At 40.0% G+C, this 23,801-nt stretch overlaps 1 protein-coding gene across 3 annotated transcripts; it reads left to right on the top strand.

The window, feature by feature from the left end:
* The first annotated feature begins 1,213 nt into the window (after positions 1 to 1,213).
* On the top strand, positions 1,214 to 23,668 carry FBXO7 (F-box protein 7). 3 transcript variants are annotated; one of them, XM_036457422.2, is made up of 9 exons: positions 1,216 to 1,658; positions 5,112 to 5,388; positions 10,251 to 10,472; positions 12,366 to 12,507; positions 14,740 to 14,823; positions 18,297 to 18,392; positions 19,607 to 19,783; positions 22,151 to 22,188; positions 22,982 to 23,668. In XM_036457422.2, exons 1-9 carry the CDS (start codon positions 1,537 to 1,539, stop codon positions 23,372 to 23,374), a joined length of 1,551 nt encoding a protein of 516 aa, XP_036313315.1. In that variant the 5' UTR covers positions 1,216 to 1,536; the 3' UTR covers positions 23,375 to 23,668. The 3 variants fall into 3 exon arrangements, with proteins under 3 accessions (XP_045443500.1, XP_036313315.1, XP_036313316.1); XM_036457423.2 differs by lacking the exon at positions 1,216 to 1,658 and adding an exon at positions 1,693 to 1,856 and having other exon boundaries at positions 5,264 to 5,388; XM_045587544.1 differs by lacking the exon at positions 14,740 to 14,823 and having other exon boundaries at positions 1,214 to 1,658.
* The last annotated feature ends 133 nt before the right edge of the window (positions 23,669 to 23,801 follow it).

Genomic DNA, 23,801 nt, shown 5'->3' with positions numbered 1-23,801 from the left:
GATCCATACAGGTTTCCTTAATGAAGACCAGGATGTGGACAAGTACTGCCACCTAGGGGGAGAAACTTCACTCCAGTTTTATGATTTGGACAATGGCTCTCATACAAGGATGAAACTGGGTTACTCTCTCCCTCAGCTAAGTTATCTTCATTATTGTCAGACCCTCCCACGTGGCTCCCAAGGATCCCTGACTAATGACTGTATTCATACCTTTGGGTTGATCTTCCCACGCTGAAGGGTTGGTTTGGGATCAATAGAATATGACGTGTTTGTGCGTGACTTTTAAGGCTAGATCACAAAAAGACACTGGCTTCTGCTTTGGTCTCCCTGGGATCACTTTCACTGAGGGAAGCCAGATGCCAGGCCAGGGGGGCACTCAAGTGGAGGTCCATGCAGTGTAAACTGACACCTCCTGACAACAATCATGTAGTTATGTGAGCAAATCACGTTGAAAGCAGATCTCCAGCCCGAAGTCAAGACTTCAGATAACTGGCCCGTTGGTGTGGCTCAGTGGTTGAGAGTCAACCTATGGACCAGGAGGTCACGGTTCAGGTCAGGGCACATGCCTGAGTTGTGGGCTTGGATACCCCCCACCTGTCCATGCAGGAGGCATTCGATCAATGTTTCTCTCTCTCTTCCTTTTCCTTCCTCTCTTTGAAATGAATAAAAATCAATCAACAAAAAAATACATATTAAAAAAAAAAAAAAAGACCAGATAACTGCAGCCTTGGCCTCCATCCTGACTGTAATTGCCTGAGAGGCCATGACAGAACCACCCAGCCAAGCCAGGCCCCAATTCCACACCTGCAGAACCTGTGGGGCAATACACATTTGTCGTTTTAAGGTGTCAAGCTTAAGGTGTTAAGCTTTGGCGTGACTGTTATGCAGCAACAGAATACTAATACACTCTCCAACACGGATCACTGACTACAAGCTGCTTTACATTTTGCTGGATTGGGAGGAAACTATCAGAGCCTGGGCCCCACCTAAGGCTTCTCACAGCAGGTGACGGGTGCCACGCAGGACACGGGGTAAGAACCTGGCACACCTGGGCCTTGGGGGCAGCGAGACGCTTTATCGTCTGCAGCACCCGCTTCCGGGTTATCATTCCCCAGGACCATGTGGAGGGAGTCGGCCTTGGCGGGGGCGGGGCCGCGACAGCTGCGCCCGGCGGCAGCAATCCCGGCGCGTGCGCGGTGGGCTCCTTGCGTTCCCAGGTGGCGCAGCGGAGCGCCGAGCCATCGTTCGCCAGTTCCCCGCGCCGCCCTTCTCGCGCCGCCATCAGCCGCCGCTAGTGGGGTGGCCTGCAGGGGGCGCCCTCCAGAGAAGGGCCGAGCGTCCGGTCGCAGAGTCCAGCGAGCTGCGCGGTGTCTCCCCGTTATACCTCTGCACCTCTCGCCCGCCCAGCTCCGGTAGTCGCCGCCTCGGGAGTCGCGGCCACTTGAGGCAGAAGCTGTCAGGCCGCGCCGTCGTGGTCACCGTTTCCGCCTCTGGGTACCTAACTGGTCCCCGGGCCCTGCCGCCGCCGCCGCCGCCATGAAGCTGCGAGTGCGGCTTCAGAAGCGGACCTGGCCCCTGGAGATGCCGGAAGAGGAGCCCACGTTGGGGCAGCTGCGTGCGCACCTGAGCCAGGCCCTGCTGCCCACCTGGGGGTACAGGTAGGCGGCCGGGGGGCTGCGGGGGGCGTGGTGGGCGGCGCGGGCCCGGCGTCACGTGACGCGGGCGGTGAGCGGGCCCCGCAGCCGCCGCCGCCGCCGCCGCCGGACCCGGTCGCGCGCAGCCCGCCGGGGAGCGGGCGTTGGGTCCCGGCTCGGAGGCCATGGCCGGGCGTCCAGGGGGCTCCGTCCCCTTCCAGGGTGAGCTGTCAGCTTCCGTTTTCGTGGTTCACGCTCCCGGGGATAGGCCGGCGCGCGGAATCCTCCCGCCCTTGCAAACGTCAAGTTGGAAACGACAGGCTTGGTTTGGGTTAACATAGATCAGGCTCCCAGGGGTGTAACTTCACCCTCTCCAGCTGCCGGGGTTTTTCCGTGGAAAAAGTTTGGAAAGTACTAGAAGGACTTAGCAGCCGGCCCCGCCTCCGAGGCCACCTGCAGCTTGTTTGGCTGCAGGGAGGCTGCAATAATCCTAAGGCTTCATTGAGAGTTTATACAGGCGGTCGCCGCAGTGAGCGTCCTGCAAAGTTGTTCTAAAATTGATTTTGGAGGCAGAAAAACATCGATTTGTTGTTACACGTATTTGTGCATTCATTGGTTGATGCTTGCATGTGTTCTGACCCTGGGATTGAACCTGCAACCTTGGCCTTTGGGGAGGACGCTCTAACCAACCGAGCTACCCGGCCAGGGCCCACTACGAAGTTTTGCAAAGCGCAGCGTGTCCCAGTGTTTCAAACCGTCTTATTTTCCTGAGCGAGATGTTGCTTTTTGCTAAAACTTTAGGCCTTAGGATGATTCTGGAGGCTTCCCATTGGGGGCAGTGACGCGGAGAAGTAAAGGATCAAAGTCTCATTTGTGGGGCTGCGGATGAGGCTGCTGTGTTTTTACTGAGGGTATCTTTTGGGGACGGTAATCTGGGAATAGAGGGACAAAAGGGTGATGCTCTTCAAACTTGGAATTTTGTGCTAAGAAAAAGAATGTTCCCTGGGGCTTTTCAGATGAATTAATTCTTTTAAAAAATATATATATTTTATTGAATTTTTACAGAGAGGAAGAGAGAGGGATAGAGTTAGAAACATCGATCAGCTACCTCTTGCACGCCCCCTACTGGGGATGTGCCCGCAACCAAGGTACATGCCCTTGACCGGAATCGAACCTGGGACCTTTCAGTCCGCAGACCTACGCTCTATCCACTGAGCCAAACTATTATAGTTTTGGCGAATTAATTCTTTAAGAGAAAACCTTTCTGTTCATTAAGTGGTTTCCTTTACAAGGCTTTTACAAACTTCCATTTAATTTTGGGGAATTCAGAAAAACGAGACCATATTATTAACTACTCACCCTTCCATTTTTCAGGTTAAAAGTAAAACCTGATTTTTTTTCTAAATTAAGACAAAAATAGAAAATGAGGTATTGACATAACCACCTATAAACATATTAAAGTGACATGCCTATTGTAATTTCTTGGTGTTAAACCTAGGAGGTTTGCATGCTGACTTCATTACCCCACCACAGATTTTCAAAATTAATTTCTCTCTTTTTAAGGTATTTTCATGTGTGTATTATTATTATTATCTTTTTAATTAGGAGGGGCAGTCTTAAACGGATGTGCAATACAGCATGACTCCCTGTTTACCAAGAGCCCAAGTTAGTTTCTCTTTCAGGTTTGTTTTCATAGTAGAGGCTGGTTAACTGGAAGGACTGTAGCTTCTGGACTTGTGTTCTTTTTAAAATAGGCAGTTTTAAAATGTGTCCATATGACATTATTATTTTTTTAAATGTCTTTGCTGAGTGAGTGGATCTGGAGTTGCCCCATAAAATATTTTTAAAAGGCCTGAAGTTTCTAGGATGCAATTTCCTGATGAACTTAAAAGGTCGTCAGGAGTACTTTCTAAAACTTCAGTAATTTCTCAACCAAAGACATGCTGATTGGTATTTACACGTGAAAGGGAAAACAATGAATTACTTCAAGCACTTTTGAAAATGCAGCATTGTGAGGAAGCATAAACAGCATGATTTTTCAAAGGACTTCATCCTTTGATTTCAAGAAGTTAATGAAGTCAGCGTTGCTGTGTGTAGATGCCTTATAAAATGTTGTACAATTGTTAATTATTGCTTTCCACTACATGGTGAAATGATGGTTATTCTTTCAGGTCAGATACTCTGATACAGAAAGGGGGGGGGGGGAGAGAGTTATTTGCTTCAGGAAAATTTGAGCTCTTAGCGTATTTATCTGTGAATTTTTGGATTTGTGCTGTCTTTCCTATAAAAGATATCATAGCTGGTCATCAGTAAGAAGAGAACTTGTACTTATAATAGGAGGAATGATTTTGTATGCAGTCAGCTACGTACACTCATCCAACTTTTTGTGATTACGAATATTCATTTAGGACGTGGGATTAGTATTTTTTTATTCATTTAAATAAATCTTTATTGTTCATATTATTACAAAAGCTCCTCATTGGGGTTAGTATTTTGGAACCAACATAAGCTAACTGTCCTGTAAGGGCATCGAATGGGTAGCCTGATTTCAGTCTCATCCAATACTTTTATTTGCCAAGTGCTGCAGGTACCGTTTTGAACTAGACAGACAAGATACCTGATTTTAAGAAACTTAACTTCTAATGTAGGGGTTTGGGAAGAGAGACAACATATAAATAAGTATATTTTCAAATGGTGGAGTTACAATAAAAATAAACATGAGAATGAAATAAAGAGATGGAGACTGGTGGAAATGCGGCATCTCTGAAGAGGTGACTTGAGTTGAGACCTGAATGATGGGAGTCAGTTGAAGGGCTGGAATAGCAGATGCAGAGGCCCAAAGGCTGCAGGGAAGTTGATTTGTTTTGAGGACAGACACAAAGCTCACGTGAATAGAGAACAGTCAGTGAGAGGAAGGATGGCACAAGGTGGGTGAGGTAGAGAAGCAGGTCGGATCAACTCTTGGGCTTGGAGGCCATGTTAAGGACTCTGTTCCAAGTTCAATAGAAACCATTGGAGGATTTTCAGCAGAGGAATGCTATGGTGTAATTTACATTTTGAATCCCAGTTGCTGTCACTCTTAAGACATTGTTTTATGTAGCACTAAAGGGAAAAAAATGCTGTCAGGCTGTGATATGTCATGGATTTTAAGAAGCATCCTTATTTCAAAGACCAAAATATAAAAAAGTATGTGTCTTAGAATTGATGAAACATGGATTAATGATAGAGAATTACTGTATCCTATCCCACAGGCTAGAATTTTGCCATATAGAAATCTATAACCTAGGCATTTGGTGATAAGAATGAATAATTTAGTTGTTTTTTCTAACTTGGGCTTCTTTCTTATTTTTCTTTTGTTTTCATTATTTAGTTTGTCTGGGGTCATACCATGTACCTTGTATTTGTTCCACATATATTGTTGAGGATAATGTTAATAGGTAGGTAGCTCTTACCATCCTTATCCATCTTTCTTGGCAGTTCTGATACCCGGTTTGCAATTACATTGAACAACAAGGATGCCCTCACTGGAGATGAAGAGACCTTGGCTTCATATGGGATTGTTTCTGGGGACTTGATATGTTTGGTTCTTGAAGATGCCATTCCAGCACCTAACTTGCCTTCATCCACAGTTTCAGAGCATTCCTCACTCCAGAATAAAGACCAACCCTCTTTGGCCACCCCTTCCAGTCAGTCCAGCACACAGGATGAACAAGGAGAGGCAGCCCAATCCGATGTCTGGAATGAAGACAGTATGGTGGGTATTAATATTCAGACAGAAAATGGGTAGTTGACAAATCATACTTGGCTGAATTTTGGGCCAGTTAGGATCATTATCATCAGTAGATTGCAGATTATATTCTTATGGAAAAAAATTTTTGAAACTGATAAATGCCTAGATCAATATTGAACATTCTTTTTATTTTATTTTTTTAATTTTTATTTATTTATTTATTTATTAAATTATTATCTCTGTACATATTTTAACATCACCCCCTCCCCCCCAATACATACCCTCCCTCCCCAGAGTTTTGTGTCCATTGGTTGTACTTATATGCACGTATACAATGGACATTCTTTTTAAAAATATATATTTTATTGATTTTTTTTTACAGAGAAGAAGGGAGAGGGATAGAGTTAGAAACATTGATGAGAGAGAAACATCGATCAGCTGCCTCCTGCACACTCCTTATTGGGTTTGTGCCTGCAACCATGGTACATGCCCTTGTCTGGAATCCAACCTGGGACCTCACAGCCTGCAGGTCAACGCTCTATCCACTGAGCTAAACCAGTTAGGGCAATATTGGACATTCTGAAGAATCCAGTTTTTACCTATTTATTTTGTTCAGATATTCATTCACCCCTTCAGAAAAATTATCCCTTGGTTTCTATTGCTGCATTTAACTGCTTGTACACCATAAGCATCTATAGTCGCAAGCGGCGGGCCTTTTTAAATTCAAAATATGTGGCAGTTAACTGGTTAAGCTCATGTTCTCAGCTTTGCTTCTCTGATCTACTCCACTTGTTAAGGCTATATATAGTCCATTTATTTCCAAATGATATGCTGGGCATTTATACCTGTATTTTAAAAAGTATCACCTCAAAAAAACATTGTCACCCCAGATTCTCTATGCCAACATAAATTTGAAAATATGTGCACTGCTGAAACTGGTTTGGCTTAGTGGATAGAGCGTCGGCCTGCGGACTGAAAGGTCCCAGGTTCGATTCTGGTCAAGGGCATGTACCTTGGTTGCGAGCACATCCCCAGTAGGGGGTGTGCAGGAGGCGGCTGATCGATGTTTCTCTCTCATCAATGTTTCTGGCTCTCTATCCCTCCCTTCCTCTCTATAAAAAAATCAATCATATATATATGTGTGTGTGTGTGTGTGTATATATATATATATATATATATATATATATATATATATATATATATATTTATTTATTTATGATTGTGCACTCATGTTCTTTTCTTCCCAAGTCAGCCGCCCTCTTTGTCAGTGGTACTGCTGTGTTCCTGAGCTTAAAACCTTGGAGTGATTTTTGACTCCTCATACCCAACCCCTTAACAAGCCCTGTCAGTTTTTGACTTTCCATTTCAGGCCTTCAATGTCTGTTCTTTCTAGGTTCGTTTTCTTTCTGCAGCTTTTTGGTTATGTTGTTCCCTTGTTCTTAATTACTGTGTCACAGATATACCCGAGCTCCTACTTTTGAATTGAAAAAGACTACATATCTCTAATTCAACCCTGTCATGGTCCAGAGGAGGAAAACGTCTGTCCCCCTGTGTCAGTTTTTAGGCTTTCTGAAGTTACCCCACATCTTTACAGGGCTGGTTCCTGTTCTTCCCTCCCGTAAACTGTCATCTCCTGTCAGATCAGACAACTTTTTTCCCTTCTACCAGCCAACACATTCACGTATGCACACGGACACGCTACCTAATGACTGCTTCGCACCTTTGCTCTTGCTGCTCATCCAGCCTGTAATTCACTACCTTTCCTCTCTCTGCCGTCTATGTCTCTGCCCATCTTAAGGCCCTGCCAACCATAATACTTCTCTTTAATTTATCTTTATTATCTCTGTTGCCTTAGAAACACCTCATTTTTTATCCTGCCTTTTGTTTCTTGTAAGTCTCAAGTGATCATTTTATTACTTAATTTATTAATAATATATATGTCAGCTTGTTAATGGTTTTGTCTGTGTACTTATCTCTTCAACTTAATTTTTTTTTTTCCCTATGGGCCTTAAACATTTATAAGTATTCATTGTGCCTAGCATGTCTTTTAGTATATACAGATACTAAAAAATACTTTTAACAGTTTGTAAATTATGAAAAGTGTCTATGTTCATATTTTTAGTAATAGTATCCAGAGAGAATAAGGAAGTTAAAAAAATCTTTTTTAAAACTTAACGTATTTTTATGTGTGTGTGTTTTTTTTGTTTTTTTTTTTTTTTTTAGAAATTATTATGTTTGTGTTTTTGTTTCATAGAAGTAATCTAGGGAATGAGTAAGAATATTCAGTCACATATTTAAATTACATTTCTGAATCATTTTTGTTGATAGACCCCTTCAAAGATTCTGGTAGAAGGGCTGATTCCCTTCTATGTACTATTAAAATTGTCCAGTAAAATGGAACTTTTCATAATATATGTAATAGTTACTTTACTAGTTTTCTTTTGGAAAATTTTGAGAAATTAATATTACCTCAAGTTAGTAATTTAAGTTCCAAAAGCATGCTGTTTTGTGCTCTAAGACTTGTACAGGGCGACGGTAAAACCTTCGTGTGGAGACAGCTTGAAATCTCATAAATAATGCATTAAGTACTTGAAACAGTAGGGCCTGCTAATTAAATGTAGGATGGTGCATTAGAAAATGAAAATAGGAAAATTTTACTCTTATATTATAGTTAAGTGTAAATTAATTTTCTTAGATGCTGTTATATTTGGGAACTTATCTAGTACCTGTTGATTCTTTAATGGGAAACAAATAAGTGGGTATCAGACCCTAATATTAGGTAGAAGCTGCATTTTAGGCACTTGTTCCAGTCATTTGTAAATGACATATGATAAATGATCTGGTCAGAGAGGTGGTGCTGAACATTTTTTTCACTTCCCCATGCATGAAGAATAAGATAAATATTCATATCATATCAGAATGGCTCAGTGAAGGCCAGTGGGAATAAGGTTTGATAAGCTCACCAGGGGATTCTGATATCTTCCTCTTATGTCATTATCAGTTTAGGGCAACCCTTTTTAATATTTTTTCACATATATTCTCCCATGCAACTGTCGGTAAGTAGTAAATGGCCAAAAGTTAGGCATAATCCTATATAGTAAAGAGCTAACATTCTAATTAGACTGGACAGCAGAATGACCGTCCGGATGACCTTCCAAACGACCTTCTGGACAAAGCCAGGGCTGTGAGGGCTAGCCAAGACTGCGAGGGCCAAGCCCCTTGCATGAATTTTGTGCATCAGGCCTCAAATAGATAGATAAGAAGCAAAGAACCTGTACACTTTATAATTTAGTGAGGTGTTAAGTGGTTTTAATAAGTAATTTCTGTTTGTTCAAAATCTGATAGAACCTCCTTTGTTAGGTAGTGTGAATTGTCTTTGCCCTCTAGGTTTTAACAAGTGAATTTGGATGTTTTCCATAAGCCATCAGGGATTTTAGAATAACCTCATGCTCCTTGACATTCTCCTACCCTTAGACTCATAGTAGATAATTTTAATTTCCTCTGTCCCCTTTTTAATGGAAATATGAACTGGGAAGGAAGAAACATGTGCTTTGCATTAGGAGTTGAGCACATGCCTAGAAAACCAACTTTGTGAGCAAAGTTAATGTAGGTAATGTAGTCCTATTGAAGCAGCATGTTATGTTCAAAAGCTGTGAACTGGGAATCTGGTGAGCTTGTTCACGTCAAAGTTTTATTAGTTGGTCACCTTGATTGTTATTTAATCTGAGTCACAATTACAGCCTGTCTATAAAGGTGACATCATTTGTTATACCTATTTTGTAGCATTTTTGCATGTTGCAAATGAGAAAACACTGAAAACAAAAACTGAATTGTAAGACATCCTTCATCATTTACCGAGTGTCTACTATGTGTTAGGTACTGTACTGGGGTTACACAAATAGATGACATGTAGTTTGTTCATTTCCAAGTTGGCAGTCATGGTAGGATATAGATGAGTAATTAGAAGACTTCAGTACTGTGTGATGAAGTGGAGTAATGAAGCCTTTTCAAAGCAAAGGGGAGTCGATGTCACTTGTGTAGAAGAGGTGGAGACTGCTGGAGTGGGGAGGAAGGGACTGGCAGAAGTGAACTCGTTACAGAGTCAGGGATCGGGTGACGAAAGGCCTTGTATGCTAAGGCGTTGCGGAGTTTGGACTTTATTTTGTAGGCCTGCATTTCTCAGCATGTCCTCTGAAAAACTTGTCTCAGGAGATTGCTGGTGTAAGTAAGTGTTAACAGGATGCTGAGCATTGAGGAAGGAAGATGGCCTTTCTTGGTTATGCACTCATTATTATTGGACTTCTCAGAGCTTTGTAACGCTACAGCATACTTCGTGTATACGGAGGGTAAGGTTAGGTGGCAATAGCATGTAGCATTTTCCAACTTATTATATTGTCAACCTTTTTTTCCTAAGAACATCTAGGGTCACATTTCAAGCTACAATTTAGAGAAATGCTGCTGTCTAAATTGGGGAGATATTGGCAAGGTTTAAGTTGGGACATAGGACATAATTGGAGTCTTAACTGTCAGAAAACTGGCAGCAGTGGGTAGAATGTGTGGAAGATAAAAGTGGAGTCAGGGTCCTGGGAGGCTGTTGCTGGAGATAAATGAGTGTTGGAGTGGGAAGGGGCAGATCTTAGAGATAGATAAGGTGGAACTTTGAAGTATGAAAACTAGGAAGATTTCCAGGTTATTGGAGATAAGGAATTCAGGATGGAGGAATAGATTGCAGGCTCATTTATGTAGGAGGGCTTGCTTTAACGTGTCCCATTTCTGAACCCAATAATGTGCTTTGACTTTGAGCACTAATCTGAGTTCACTTTTGGATACAAAATATCATGTATAAAAGCCTATTTAATGAATTCATTGTTTGTTATCCTTTTCAGCCAGGGCCTAGTCAAAATGTTGAAGCTGAGTCAATTGAAGATATTGTGGATATGGACACGGGTTTCTACCCCTCGGAACCAATGCTCTGCAGTGAATCAGAGGACGGGCAAGTGCCCCATTCATTAGAGACCCTGTATCAGTCAGCTGGCTGTTCTAGTCCCAGTGATGCCTTGATAGTATGCATTCATCTTCTCATGCTGGAGTCGGGTTACATACCTCAGGTAAGATGACAAGAGAAGACAAGCATCTTCGTAGGGTTTATGTTTCCTTTTAGGAAAGGAAGTGTGTCAGTGATATCCCTAGTGTTGTGTGTTCTAGTTTTCTTTACTAAATGTGGTTGGATATTAAATGTAATGTGCTGAGCACAGTGATAGGCATACAGTAGGCAAGCAGTAAATATTTTCTTCCTTCTTTTCTTTTTTTCTCCTTCATTTGTTTTATCAGTTTTTAATTAACATTATAAGAGTGATAGCAACTCTGGTTAAAAAAAGACGAGATTATGTATGATAATATGTAGATGAAATGTGGTCAGTGAGTGTGGACTGAGTGTAACTAGATGATGGATGATGACACTAGGTTTTTTATGTTAACGGCTCTATGAATTGCCAGTTAACTTAGTAAGATTCAGTTAGGAAGAGGACATTGTTCTTATGCTGTAGTTCATTCATTCATTCTCCATTGTCAGGTGCAGTGCTTTGTCTCTGCTCCCAGCTTGCTTATAATCCAAGAGTAAGAGAGATAAGTATACAAAATACTGTACTGTATTAGTTAATTCTAGGAGAGACTTAGCCATAGATAGGATGCCAGAGGTTCACAGAGAACATTTAGAGTAGAGTTTCTTAAACTTTAATGTGCACAGAATACCTGAGGATCTTATTAAAATGCAGATTCTAATTTAATAAGTAAGGTGGAGCCTGAGATTCTGCTTACTCCCACACAATAGCGATGTCACAGTTGGTGTTATTATGAGTAACAGAGTAATTCAGTGATCACTGAACACCTGTACCATACCATGCACTGAGCCAGGAGTCAGGATATAACGATAGTCCTCTTCAGGAATCCACAGGTGTGACAGATAAATAAAATGAAAATTATGATATATTATGATAAATAACAGAGAAGTACATAATAGAAATATGAACAGAATGTTAGTGGATAAAAAAGAGAATGACAAATATGATTTTTTTTGTTCTTGTTATCCTCACCCAAGGATATGTTTTTATTGATTTTAGAGAGGAAGGGGGAGAGAGAGAGAAAAACACTGATGTGAGAGAGAACTGTCAATTGGTTGCCTCCCACACTTGCCCCAACCAGCAGCCTAGTTATGTACTGTGTGATTGGGAATCAGACCCCACAACCTTTTGGTGTTTGGGACGATGCTGCCACCAAGTGAACCATAGCCAGGGCAGGATTTTAAAAATTTTTTTATTGGGGTGACATTGTTTAATAGGGTTATATAGGTTTCAAGTGCACATTACTGTGTATTGCAGTGTGTGCCCACCACCCAAAGTCAGTCATCTTCCATCACCATATATTTGGCCCCCGTACTCTTTACCCTCCTCCACTCCTTCCGTCTGGTAGCCACCATACTGTTATCTGTCTGTGTCTCTATGAGTTTCAGTTTTATATCCCACATATGAGTGAAGTCATGTTTCTTAGTTTTTTCTGACTGGCTTCGATTAGCATGCATGTGTATGTATGTATATACACACATATACATGCTACATATGTGTGTGTGATATACACACATATATTTATATTTATATATATGTTTTTTTTTCTTTTAAAAAGCCTTACCAAAGAAAGTGATATTTGAGTTGGGGTCTTGAATAATGACCTTGATAGGCAGAGAAGTGAGTCTTTGAAGGGAGAAATTAACTCCCATCTTCTGATGCTATTTTATCTATTTGAATAAAAATTTTGATGGAGGATAATATATTGAAAATTTTTTTCTATAAAAATTTTATTCATAGCAGTGTTAATGATTTGACAAATTTTATTAAGGGGATTGTAAGGAATGCTTATTTCTAGACAAGTTAGGGACTTCCTGGATGTTTAATCCTTTTGAGAGTAATACATTTATTTATTTGTTTCCCTTTAATTTCCTTCCCCAGGGGACTGAAACCAAAGCTATTTCCATGCCAGAGAACTGGAAGTCGGGAGGCGTGTATAAGCTGCAGTACATGCATCCTCTCTGCGAGGGCGGCTCTGCTGCTCTCACCTGTGTGCCTTTGGGAAACCTGGTCGTCATAAATGGTAATTGGATGGCATAGCTGCAGTCATTAGCTTATGAATACTCCTGTTTCTCTCCAAATGGGTTATAGCCAGCTCACTGTCTGGCCATTATGGTATAGTTATGAGTCTTTTTTCAACTTTGTTTAATCCCTGTACAACTCGTAACATGAGTCTGAAAGATTACAGAATTATGGGTTGGCCCTACCAGTGTGGCTCAGTGGTTGAGCATCAACCTATGAACGAGGAAGGCAGGGTTCAGTCTCCAGTGTGGGGCATGTAGGAGACAGCTAATCAGTGATTCTATCATCATTGATGTTTCTCTCTCTCTCCCTCTCCATTCCTCTCTGAAATCAATAAAAATATATTTTTATAAAAAAATAGAATTACAGGTTAATGTTTAGGCTAGCAGCCTTCATTCTTTGAGTAGTCCTACTCTTTTTCTATTTTAACCTTATAATTTATTTTTTGCTCCAGTGGGAGTTGTTATAATAGGAGTGAGATGAACTTTTTGAAGAATATATGTTTATGTCTATAAATGGCTTTTTTTTTTTTTTTTTCAAGGTCTCGAACTAGAGATCGTAAGAGGTGAGATTGAGCTGGGTCCCTTTGTATTCAGTTTGGCACTACTGAACAATATATAAATGCCCACAAATACTAAGGGTTCTGAGGCTTTAGTCTGTGTGTGTTTTCTCCCCTACCCCTGAGAAAGTCACTCTTAATAGTTTCTTTCCTACTTGTCTTCAGTATTAAGAAAATTTCACTGGGATAGCAATACCTTCCATTTTTAAATTTCATTTTAGCTCAGATGCCACCTACATGTCCATACCAACTACCAGTGGTATGTAGAACAGTCTCATAATCACACATTGTGGAGATCCATTTGAGTGGTTAGACTCTTCATTTTTGTTGCATTTTGATTTTTGAGGTTTATCCTTTTAAGAATAATATTGGAATGACTGCATTTTTCATTTTTCAGCACAGCTCACCTTTGTGTACAAAGGCAGCAGGCACTTTGATGTGTCTTAGCTCAGTGATTTTCAACATGTTCTGCAGCTACTAGTTTCTGCTGAGACGGAAGCAAGAGGAGGCTTAGTAGAACTATCTCCACTTAAATCTTGAGCAGCAACATGTTTGTCTATTTCATTTCGTGGGTTCTCTACAAGAATAAATTTTTTTTTTTTCTGCTGAAAGAGTTCTAGGTGCCCTCTTGTGTAATTCCTGCTATTTTCTTTTTGGATTCTTCAAAACGTTACTTAAAAGTCTCAAAATTTCAGCTTGAACAGCTTTGGTGGTATTCCACATTTGTCTGGACGTGACTATCTGATGGCACGAGGACCTAGCAATGCCTTTTCAACAATTCATCACAATTACAAATGTAACTTTTAGTTGGGTGTTCCATCCAGATTAGCAGTTTCTGCCTCCATTTAATCATAACTTGTAAGGTAGAAGTTACCAAATGGTAAATATGAGGTTGTAATTTTTGCCTCCGTTTCTTACTAAAACTCTTTAACAACATCTGCATAATAACCTCTATTTACTAGTTTTAAGATACTTAAAAGAGAATAGCTGTTAAATGTCTAATGATTTCTTAGTTTCCGATATTTCGTTTGCCATTCTTGGCAAATCACCTGCTTGCAGACTTGCATGGCAGACAGCCATTCCAGGCTTGATTCTTTAAAAGGAGTAGTGTGTCCTTAAATCTCTCCTTCCTATTCGGTGCACATGTGCATAAGTACATCACTGGCTCTTTCATAGAATGAGATGAAGTATGCCTTTGTGTATGTGAACGAAATTGAACTCTCTGGTGATGTCAAGAATATTGGTCTTTTGGGTCTAGAGAGAGGATTCATTTAACAAACAAGGGAAGACTCATTGCCAAGGGTTAAATAAAAAATAAATGGAGTTTTGGTGACACTGGTAGGAATAATGATTTTATTGTGTTTAACTGTCTTCTGTTAACCTTGTTGCATATCTTCTAGTTACTAATGAGCTGCTATTGGTAATACTTTTTATATAGGTATTATATAAAGGTGCTTACTGTACTTTTTAAAGGGTGTTTTAGAGTGATTTTTAATTCATGTGATGGCATGTTTATACTTTGGGCTTTGCTGTGAGGGAAGGATATAAGCATAGAGCAGTTTGTTTTGTATAATGTGTCCTTTGTATATTGGGGGCAAGGAATACAGTCTCATACTGGAAAATGAAGGCAATTGATGAAGTGACAAACTTTGATCTTCTTTTGCTTATTTACAGCTACACTAAAAATCAACAGTGAGATTAAAAGTGTGAAAAGATTGCAGCTGCTGCCAGAATCTTTTATTTGCAAAGAGGAACTAGGTAATGTAACCCATGATTTAACTTTTGGGGTGAAGTTTTGAGAGCTTCACTTTTAAAAACCTGAAAGGTAATGTTCAAAAGATTGAAAGTTTCTGAATGAGATTAAAGCAAATTCAAGACCCTGGTGCAGAGTTTCTGTTTCCTGTTATTCTTAGGGTCTTGGAATGCTGGGTTATGTTTACATTGCCATTATGTAAAGACACTAGCATGTAATTTTTTACACACTACTGATGCTTCAAAATTTCCGAATTAATCTTTGAGGATTTTTCTGACATTGTGGTTAAATAGCCAATATGGAAAACAGAGGATCTATGTTTTGTGGGAACCATATAATGGAATTTCATTATTGAAGATACTTGCTTAAACATATATAAATTTGGTTGCTTTTTTGATGTAGATTGAACCTTTAACAGAAGTTTGCATTCTACACATGGTTTCATTTATATTCTATAAAATTATTAGTAGATGCAAAGAAATTAAGTTTTTTCTTTTCATTTTTTTGATTTAAGTCAAAGGATGAGATGTGGGTAGGTGGTTGAAGGATAAGAGATGGGGTAGAGAGGGAAGTCTCAGCGTTAAGTACTGTTTTGTGCCTTTACAGATGTTATTCCATTTCATCCTCATAGTAAACTGGAGGGTTTAAAATCCAGATGGAGAGTAGTGTGGTATAGGGGGAGATGACATTTAAAGCAGTGTCTTTTAAGGGAAGACCACGTAGATCTAGATCTTTGCTCTGAAGGCCTAACTCAGTCTTGTTAGTTTCCAGGGAAGATCAAACCTGGAGAGACTGATGAATATGAACTAAAACTGATAGAGAAAGCAGACATCAGAATACAGTTGACCGTGGGAAAGCGAGTTAGGGTACTGATCCCCCGTGTAGTCAAAAATCCACATATAACTTTTGACTTCCCTAAAACTTAACTACTGTCGAACTTTGGTATCCAAGGGGGATTAGTTCCAAGGCTCCCTTCAGATACCAAACCCATTGATGCTCAAGTCCCTTTTATAAAATGATGTAGAACAATATGCACAATTGGCCCTCTGCGGATTCCTAACTGCGGATGGAAACACTGTTTTCCATTGCTGTTGGTTGAATCTGAGGAAGCAAAACTAGGGATATGGAGGGCTGATTTTATATTTATTTAAAAAAAAATCTCTGTATCAGCAGGCCCGTGCAGTTAAAACCTGTGTTGCTCAAGGGTCAACTGTGCATATTTATAAAGGTCTCTGAACATTTAATGTCACAGTAGACCAGTGTTTCCTAACCTTTTTCCCTTAGTCCCTGAATGAGCCATTTATACATTCCCCCCCTTGTCATCCTCCCCCATGAAAATGTAATACCATAGATAACTGTATTTGTAAACTGTGACTCTTGGGAGGGGGCACAACCAACGTAATAACTAGGATTTTATTTTTTTTGCCCTCCCAAGAACCAATTTTTGCCCTGTTGGGGGCAATATTGCCCCTGTTGCGAATGCATGAACTAGACTCATTAAATCTCTAAAGATGATCTTGCCATTAGGACTAGAAATTCCTTGGCTTCCACACTGTATATTCATTTCTATGCTTTGGGGAGTATAAATACTCTAACTCTATAGCAAAAGAGGTTATTATGCCCATTTTATAGATCAGGAAATAGGTCTAGAGGAGGTTAAATTACTTCAAGGTCACAGAGCTAATAAATGGTGGAATTTAGGATTGGAATAGATTTGATTCTTATGCCTTTTAAAAATTTTTTATAGGAATGTAGCTCAGATTCATGTTCTTTATTTGCTTTTTGTTAAAAAGGAAATGAAAGGAAAGAAGAAAAGGAAATGAAAGGGAGGGAAAAGTTAATACAGTTTTATTACAAGTTTATGGAGTATATTAATTGAATATTTTTAATGTAGCACTTTTTATGTTAGCAATATGCTGCTCATTTGACAAGTCATTTAAATAAATGTTTACTGTGGCTTATAATACCCATATATACTAGGTACTGCTATTTATTCTTTTATTCTAAGTCCCTAGTTATTTTTATTAGAGATCACTGAAGAAAATTCTTTTATAGAAAATGAGTTTTCATATTAAACCAAATTTATTTTTAAAATATCTTGAAATTTGATTTAAACTCAAGATTATAATTAATGTAACAAAGTTGTAGAGTTTAGCTGCATATTTTCTTATTCATTATCAACTTATAATGCATGTTTTATTATAAACTAGAGGCCTAGTTCACAAAATTTGTGCACTGGTAGGGTCCTTAGCTGTTGCCAGCCAGGGCTTCCCTCCCTTCCTCCGGCCAGACCTGCCCCCTACTCCTCTGGTGAACTCCTGGTTGAGGGGACAATTTGCATACTACACTTTTATCATATAGAATAGTGAGTTGCATACATATGGACTGGGGAGGGAGCAAGCATAATTTTTTATTATCTGCCGATAAATACTAGGCACACTGTGTGTGTAGCTTTACATTTTAACCACACTTACCTGGTGCAGTGGTGATGTCTCCTTTAAATAGGTGAGCAAACAGGTACAAAACAGAAAGTTCAAGGTTATACACTTGGTAAATATATAGCAAAACTGAAGTGGGAACTCTAGGCACAATTTGACAGTGTACATGCTATAATGTACATGTAAATCACCTGGGATTTTATTAAAATGCAGGTTCTGATTAAGTAGGTCTGTGGTGGGTCCTGAGATTCAAGATGTAGAAACATTTCCCAGGTGATGTCAGTTCAGGTGATCTCTGGACCACACTTTGGTAGCAGTTTAGTGGCCAATATGAGTGCTTTGGAGCCCTACTTAGCCTCATGCCCTGCTCTGCCACTTACTCTAAAACCTTGGATGGACTCTCTATATCTTGTCCTGCCTTTAAAGTGGGGATAATAGTATTTATCTCTTAAATAGGGTGAATTGCTGATTCTAAAGAAGGCTTGAAAACTGCTTGACACAGTTGCTGGTACATAGTCATGTTATAAACACTTTTATTTTACTAAATCTAAGCTCCACAAGAGCAGTTCCCCACTGCTTCCCCAGTGCTCAGAGCAGATTGGTAGATATCTTCTGTGTAATAAAAGTGTGATATGCTAATTACACCTGATGTCCTTCCAGACATCCTTCTGGATGATGCCAGGGCTGTGAGGGAAGCCCTGATCCTGGGTGCCAGAGGGAAGCCGGTGCCGACAGTGGGGGAGGGAGGCCTATTCTTGCATGAATTTCGTGCATCAGGCCTCTAGTTCAGTATATCCAGTGTTTCCTACCAAATAATAGCCTATGAGCTGTATAGATTGGATACAGCTCAATTCATTTGGTATTATGGGATTTTAGTTTTCAGAGTCACACACTATATACTTCCTAGTGTGCTGGAGATTTTGGTTTATATCTGTTGGAATTACTTGTGAAAATTTATTTACATCTTTGATTTGGTTTGGCTGACGTAGAGGATACCATTTCAAGTTTTTCCACTTGATTTTCTATTTTAAATATTCTAGGAGAAAATGTAGCCAACATCTACAAAGATCTTCAGAAACTCTCTCGCCTCTTCAAAGACCAGCTGGTGTATCCTCTCCTGGCTTTTACCCGACAAGGTGAGAGATGATAAATGATCACAGGTCAGATGGCTAGAAAGAATAGTAAATTTAAAGTACTGTGCTCATGACTCTTCCCTCTTTTCTCCTTCTAGTGAAATCCTGCTCTGATTTTAAGATTAAGCTTAAATGTTAATTACTTAAATGTTATTCACTCCCTCTTTGTAGTTCCACAGCATTTTGTACATGTCTTTATTGTAGCTTTTTATTCAGTGTATAATAATTGTTGATATAATTTCTTTCCACCTAAGGTTGTGAATACTTGAAAGCAGGGAATATGTCTTATTCACTTTTGTATTCTCATGGTCTAGCACAGGGTCTGGCCCATAATACGTTCAATAACACATAAGTAAATAATGTATAGCCTGTAAATTGCATCTAAGTTGTGTGTGTGTTTTTTTAAACAATATTTATTGGGGCTCTATGCTAGGTACTTTGGATATTTCACATGTGTTTTTACTTAATGTTGACAACTTTGAAGTAGCTTTTATTCTCTTTGTGATGGTGAAACTGAATAATTCAGTGAGGTTTATATTCATTCAAGATACTTGTATAGTCAGCTTTCTCTTACTTGTGTTGTAGTAAAAAATACTTAAAAATCTCAGTGACTTGCCCTGGCCAGTGTTGCTCAGTTAGTTGGAGCATTGTCCTGTACCCCAAAAGGTTCGTAGGCCAATGCTCAACCACTGAGCCACACTGTCTGGGCTCTACCTCCCTTTTTTAAGCCTGCCTAACACCTGAGTGCTTATTGTGTGCCAAACATTGTTCTAAGCACTCTATATTATTAATACATTTATTTCCCAACCTAGTGAGGTAGATAATGTTACTAATCCATTTTTCAGAAGAGGAAGTTGAGTTAGGCATAGTTTAAGTAACTTGTCCAAATGCACACAGCTAATAAGTGGCAGCCAATGAATTATCCGTTTTCTGTAGTTGAATAGAGAATTAAAGAGGCCATTGACTAGTATCTACAAATTGTCAGAATTATTTTCTCTATCAGTATTAAACAGTTTTTGTCTTGCCACTAAAATGGGGAACAAGGAGGGGGCTTTGAGTTAGTAGTAGTAATCTAGTTAACCTGGGGTTAAAATTTGTTGATGTGTGTGCTTGGATAATTGTACCTCTCTGTAAAGGAACGAGTTGCCAGCCTCTGTTGAATGTGGGGAAAGTGGATGTTCTTTACACAGGGACACGTGTTCTTTTTCTCCTTTCAGCACTGAACCTGCCAGATGTATTCGGGCTGGTAGTCCTTCCATTGGAGCTGAAACTACGGATCTTCCGGCTTCTGGACGTTCGTTCTGTCCTAGCTTTGTCTGCAGTTTGTCGTGACCTCTTTATTACATCAAATGACCAGCTTCTGTGGAGGTGTTTATATCTGCGGGACTTTCGAGGTGATTTCCATGATGACATGTTAACAAGAAAGGGCTCTTTCTTACTGAGGTCTCAGTTCTTTATTATTCAGCTTGCCAGAGTTTTTACTTATATAGGTTTCTTTTTTTAGGGTAGCAAATAATCATAACATATAGCCTATAGTAAAGAGATTCTAAGCTTCATAAACCTTTCCTGAAAACTCTCCTCAAATAGCCACTTAGGCTAAGTAGACTATCAGGATAGAAAAATGGAAGTGAGACAGGTTCATTCTCTCTCAACCATCCTCAGTGTCTGACTTAGAAATCCACTGCATTTCTAACTAATTCCATGGTTGTGACCAGAGTACAAGTTGAGAGAGTCTTGTTCTGCTGTGGCAGGCGTGTTGCTGGGAAGCTGTATCTCTGCATTGTCACATTTATGGTGACCTGGTCGTCATTGCAGCAGGGATGACGGTGGGACTTGGGGGCTGGGGAGAATTCTCCAAAATGTCAGTTTTAAAAAAAATATATATATATTTTATTGATTTTGTACAGAGAGGAAGGAAGAGAGAGAGCGAGTTAGAAACATCGATGAGAGAGAGTCATCGATCAGCTGCCTCTTGCACACCCCCTACTGGGGATGTGCCTGCAACCAAGGAACATGCCCTTGACCGGAATCGAACTGGGGGCCCTTCAGTCTCCAAGCCGATGCTCTATCCACTGAGCCAAACCGGTTTTGGCGAATTCTCCAAAATGTCACAGGTTTGCCAGATACAAGGCTGGAAGCCTGAGTGTGGAACTTCTTTCTGATCACCACCATTTTATTACCTATCAGTGTTTTCTTAAACTTTATTTTGACTCTGGGTAGGGGTCATTTTACAAAAAAGAAAGAAAAGTCAACAGCACTTTATAAAATAGGAGTTAACTTCTATTTTAGTTATATATGTAAATATAAAAAAATCTTAACACATGTTACAGTGTAAAATAAAAAAGTTTGAATGATGGTGCTATAAATGATAATGTACCACTCTAGTAAACATGTATGGGTAAGTTCCCCTGCTTCCTCTTTTTTTTTTTTTTTTTTTTTTTTAAATTGAAAGCATCATGTAGAGTCATTTGGATTGTCAAAAAGTTTTTTTCTTTAAAATTGTGGAAAGTGCAAATGACATGGTTTTTCCTTCTTGATTCCTGAGGACATTATTCTTTATTTCTGCTCCTGAATCCAAAATTTAAAATGTTATTTGTCCCTAAAGGCAGGAAATGTCACCTCAGAAATCTAAAAAATTACAGTCAAAATGAAAAGACAAAATGGCAACATATATGAAAGATCCAACCCAAGAAAAGCAGGCTATGATAAAAATATCCATGAAAGGAACAGAAACATTTTACTTATATATTTGAGTTCAGGCTTAAAATACAACCAGTCTCTACCTCATTTTCAGATTGTGGTTCATAGCTTGTTTGTAAGCTGAGCGGTCCTATTTTTTTCATGAATTCCCTTGTAAATACAATGTTATAGGACTGGAGCTTTTATAACTTTTTCTTCCATGCCAATGTAATAACTTATAGGGAACACATCATTGTCTTTTATCCAAACTCTTCACTAAACTTAAAGGAATTCTTTTCCTCATTTCACTGATTTTAAGAAAGTACACTGAAAATTACTTAGTTGCCATATTTCTTTTTCTTTTTTAAAAAAATATATTTTATTGATTTTTTACAGTGAGGAAAGTAGAGGGATAGAGAATTAGAAACATCGATGAGAGAGAATCATTGAACAGCTGCCTCTTGCACATCCCACACTGGGGATGTGCCTGCAACCAAGGTACATGCCCTTGACTGGAATCGAACCCGGGACCTTTCAGTCCGCAGACCAACGCTCTACCACTGAGCCAAACTGGTTTCGGCTGTTGTCATATTTCTGAGAGCTGACTCATTCAGAACATGTTTGGGAGAAGACCTAACCCAATTATGGAAGTAAACCTTATCAGCTTGACCTCCGGCAGTGACCATGAGCTATAATACAGGCGCTCAGAGGTTGTCATGTGGTTTAGTGTGACGTGAGACTTGGGGTCAGCAGCAGCTGACGCACTAGATGGAGTTGAGGGAGACGGTGTAGTGTGGGACAGTCAGCACAGGAGAGATCAGCCGTGTAGCCCTCTGCATCCCTGACGGAGTCACTGCATTGAGCCACGTAGCACAGAACAGTGCAGACTGCCCTCAGCCATCCAGAGAGGATCTGAGTGAGGTTCAAGAAAGTATAAATGGAATTGTGTGTGCTAAACCAATGAGTCACGTTCCTTTTTCTGCTTAATGAGGATGCTTCCATTTCCTTAGGACAGAAGCAAACTTGCTGTTTCATGCTGGGTGGATGAAGCATTTTAAACCCTTTTTGTTTTTCCTTTGTAGATGGTACAGTTAGAGTTCCAGACACAGATTGGAAAGAAGTAAGTGTTCGTAAATATCAAAGGCTAATGTTCCCAACACAGAAATCACTAGCGGATTAGTTACATTATGGGCAGTTTTCACTTTTTTATGATGTAATCTGTTTTCATTAGAAGATTTTTTAAGTGAACTGCTTTGTGCTAAAATAGAGCATTAAGAAAAGAAAAAGTGATGTTATTTACTAATGTCTACTATAAAAGACATTGCTTAGAATTGAGAAAAACTTGGGAAGGACTAGAGAAGAATAAAATTCAATTAAAGTATTCAGATATGTACAAAATATGTTCCATCCTCTAAAACGGGCATCTATTTTACGTTCTTGTTTAAATTGAGATCTATTAGGGACAAAATTTAAGTGAAAAATAGAATTTAGGTGGTGTCCCCTCACTCCTCAACACCTTTATATTTTATGGCATGATACTTTCAGCCAATATTTAACTTTGCTACCTTTAAAAAAGGCTGACTTAAAATTGCATGTTAGCTTGAGCACTCTGGGTTGCAGTCTTGAAAGTACTTGCCACTCAGTTCTCCTCCCCTGGATTTATTGTTGCTCCAGGTTGGCACAGTTGCTTGGTTGCAGTGTGGTTAAAGATTAGGGCTCATCTGTATTGTATTCAGAGCCACTGCCTTATTCCCTCACAAAGAAATGGTGAAAGTTCGTTTCTGTGCACTGGTTTCTTGGTCTGCTGCGATAGTGTGGGAAAAGGAAGGGTCAGATTTGTACACTGAGAGCAAGTTGGAACTCTGGGGAGACATCCCAACCACTTACCGGATCCTGTTCTTGTTTTTCGTCAGTTGTACAAGAAGAAGCACAAACAAAGAAAAGAAGCTCAGAAGGTTCGGCATGTGATGTTCCTGCCACCGTCGTCACCCCACCCCAACCCCTTCTATCCCAACCCCTTCCACCCTGGGCCTTTCCCTCCCAGCTCACTCCTTCCTCCAGGGATTATCGGTGGTGAATATGATGAAAGACTAACACTTCCCTATGTTGGGAACCCAATCAATTCACTCATCCCTGGGCCTGCGGCGGCACCCGGCCCGTTCCCTCCACTCAGACCACGTTTTGATCCAATCGGCCCACTTCCAGGACCTAACCCCATCCTGCCAGGGCGAGGTGGCCCCAATGACAGGTTTCCCTTCAGACCCAGCAGGGGTCGGCCAACTGATAGCCGGCTACCATTCATGTGATGGACTTGCAACCCACTCTGGAGCTTGTTTGGTTTGGTTCCTTAAAACTACAGCTATCATCTTGTTGGGTTGTTGACCTCTAGTGTTTTCCGATTGGCCGTCAGGAATGTACTCACACAAGCCTTTCAGTAGATGTATTTAAAGCTCCAAGGGTGGTGTGGCCCAAAGGTTACTTCATGACAAGGTTGGCCTTGGGAATAGTTGGCTACTGACTTCCCTCCGAACTCCCCTCTAGAATGAAGGTTGTTCATCGATGATGTTCTGTACCAGATTTTTAAAAATTAACTATAAATTGCATGGCAGTCTCGACTTTTATTACCGAAAGATACGTAATAAATATTCAGAACAGCTTTACAACATTACTTGGACAATTAAAAATGATCAGAGAACCTATTCAGTGTCATCAGATTGTTGCAGAGGATTTTAA

Source organism: Pipistrellus kuhlii, unplaced genomic scaffold (genome assembly GCF_014108245.1).
Source record: "Pipistrellus kuhlii isolate mPipKuh1 unplaced genomic scaffold, mPipKuh1.p scaffold_m20_p_3, whole genome shotgun sequence".
Taxonomy (NCBI): domain Eukaryota; kingdom Metazoa; phylum Chordata; class Mammalia; order Chiroptera; family Vespertilionidae; genus Pipistrellus; species Pipistrellus kuhlii.
The sequence above is the reverse complement of the archived record's forward strand: the minus strand, read 5'-3'. Positions and strand labels throughout refer to the sequence as shown.

Bases quoted from the DNA above. Each gene is read 5' to 3' on its own strand.
- FBXO7 (XM_036457422.2), top strand. From the start codon at position 1,537: ATGAAGCTGCGAGTGCGGCTTCAGAAGCGGACCTGGCCCCTGGAGATG. The intron at 1,659-5,111 runs GTAGGCGGCCGG...CTTTCTTGGCAG, and splicing joins CTGCCCACCTGGGGGTACAG to TTCTGATACCCGGTTTGCAA. The intron at 19,784-22,150 runs GTGATTTCCATG...TTTCCTTTGTAG, and splicing joins ATATCTGCGGGACTTTCGAG to ATGGTACAGTTAGAGTTCCA.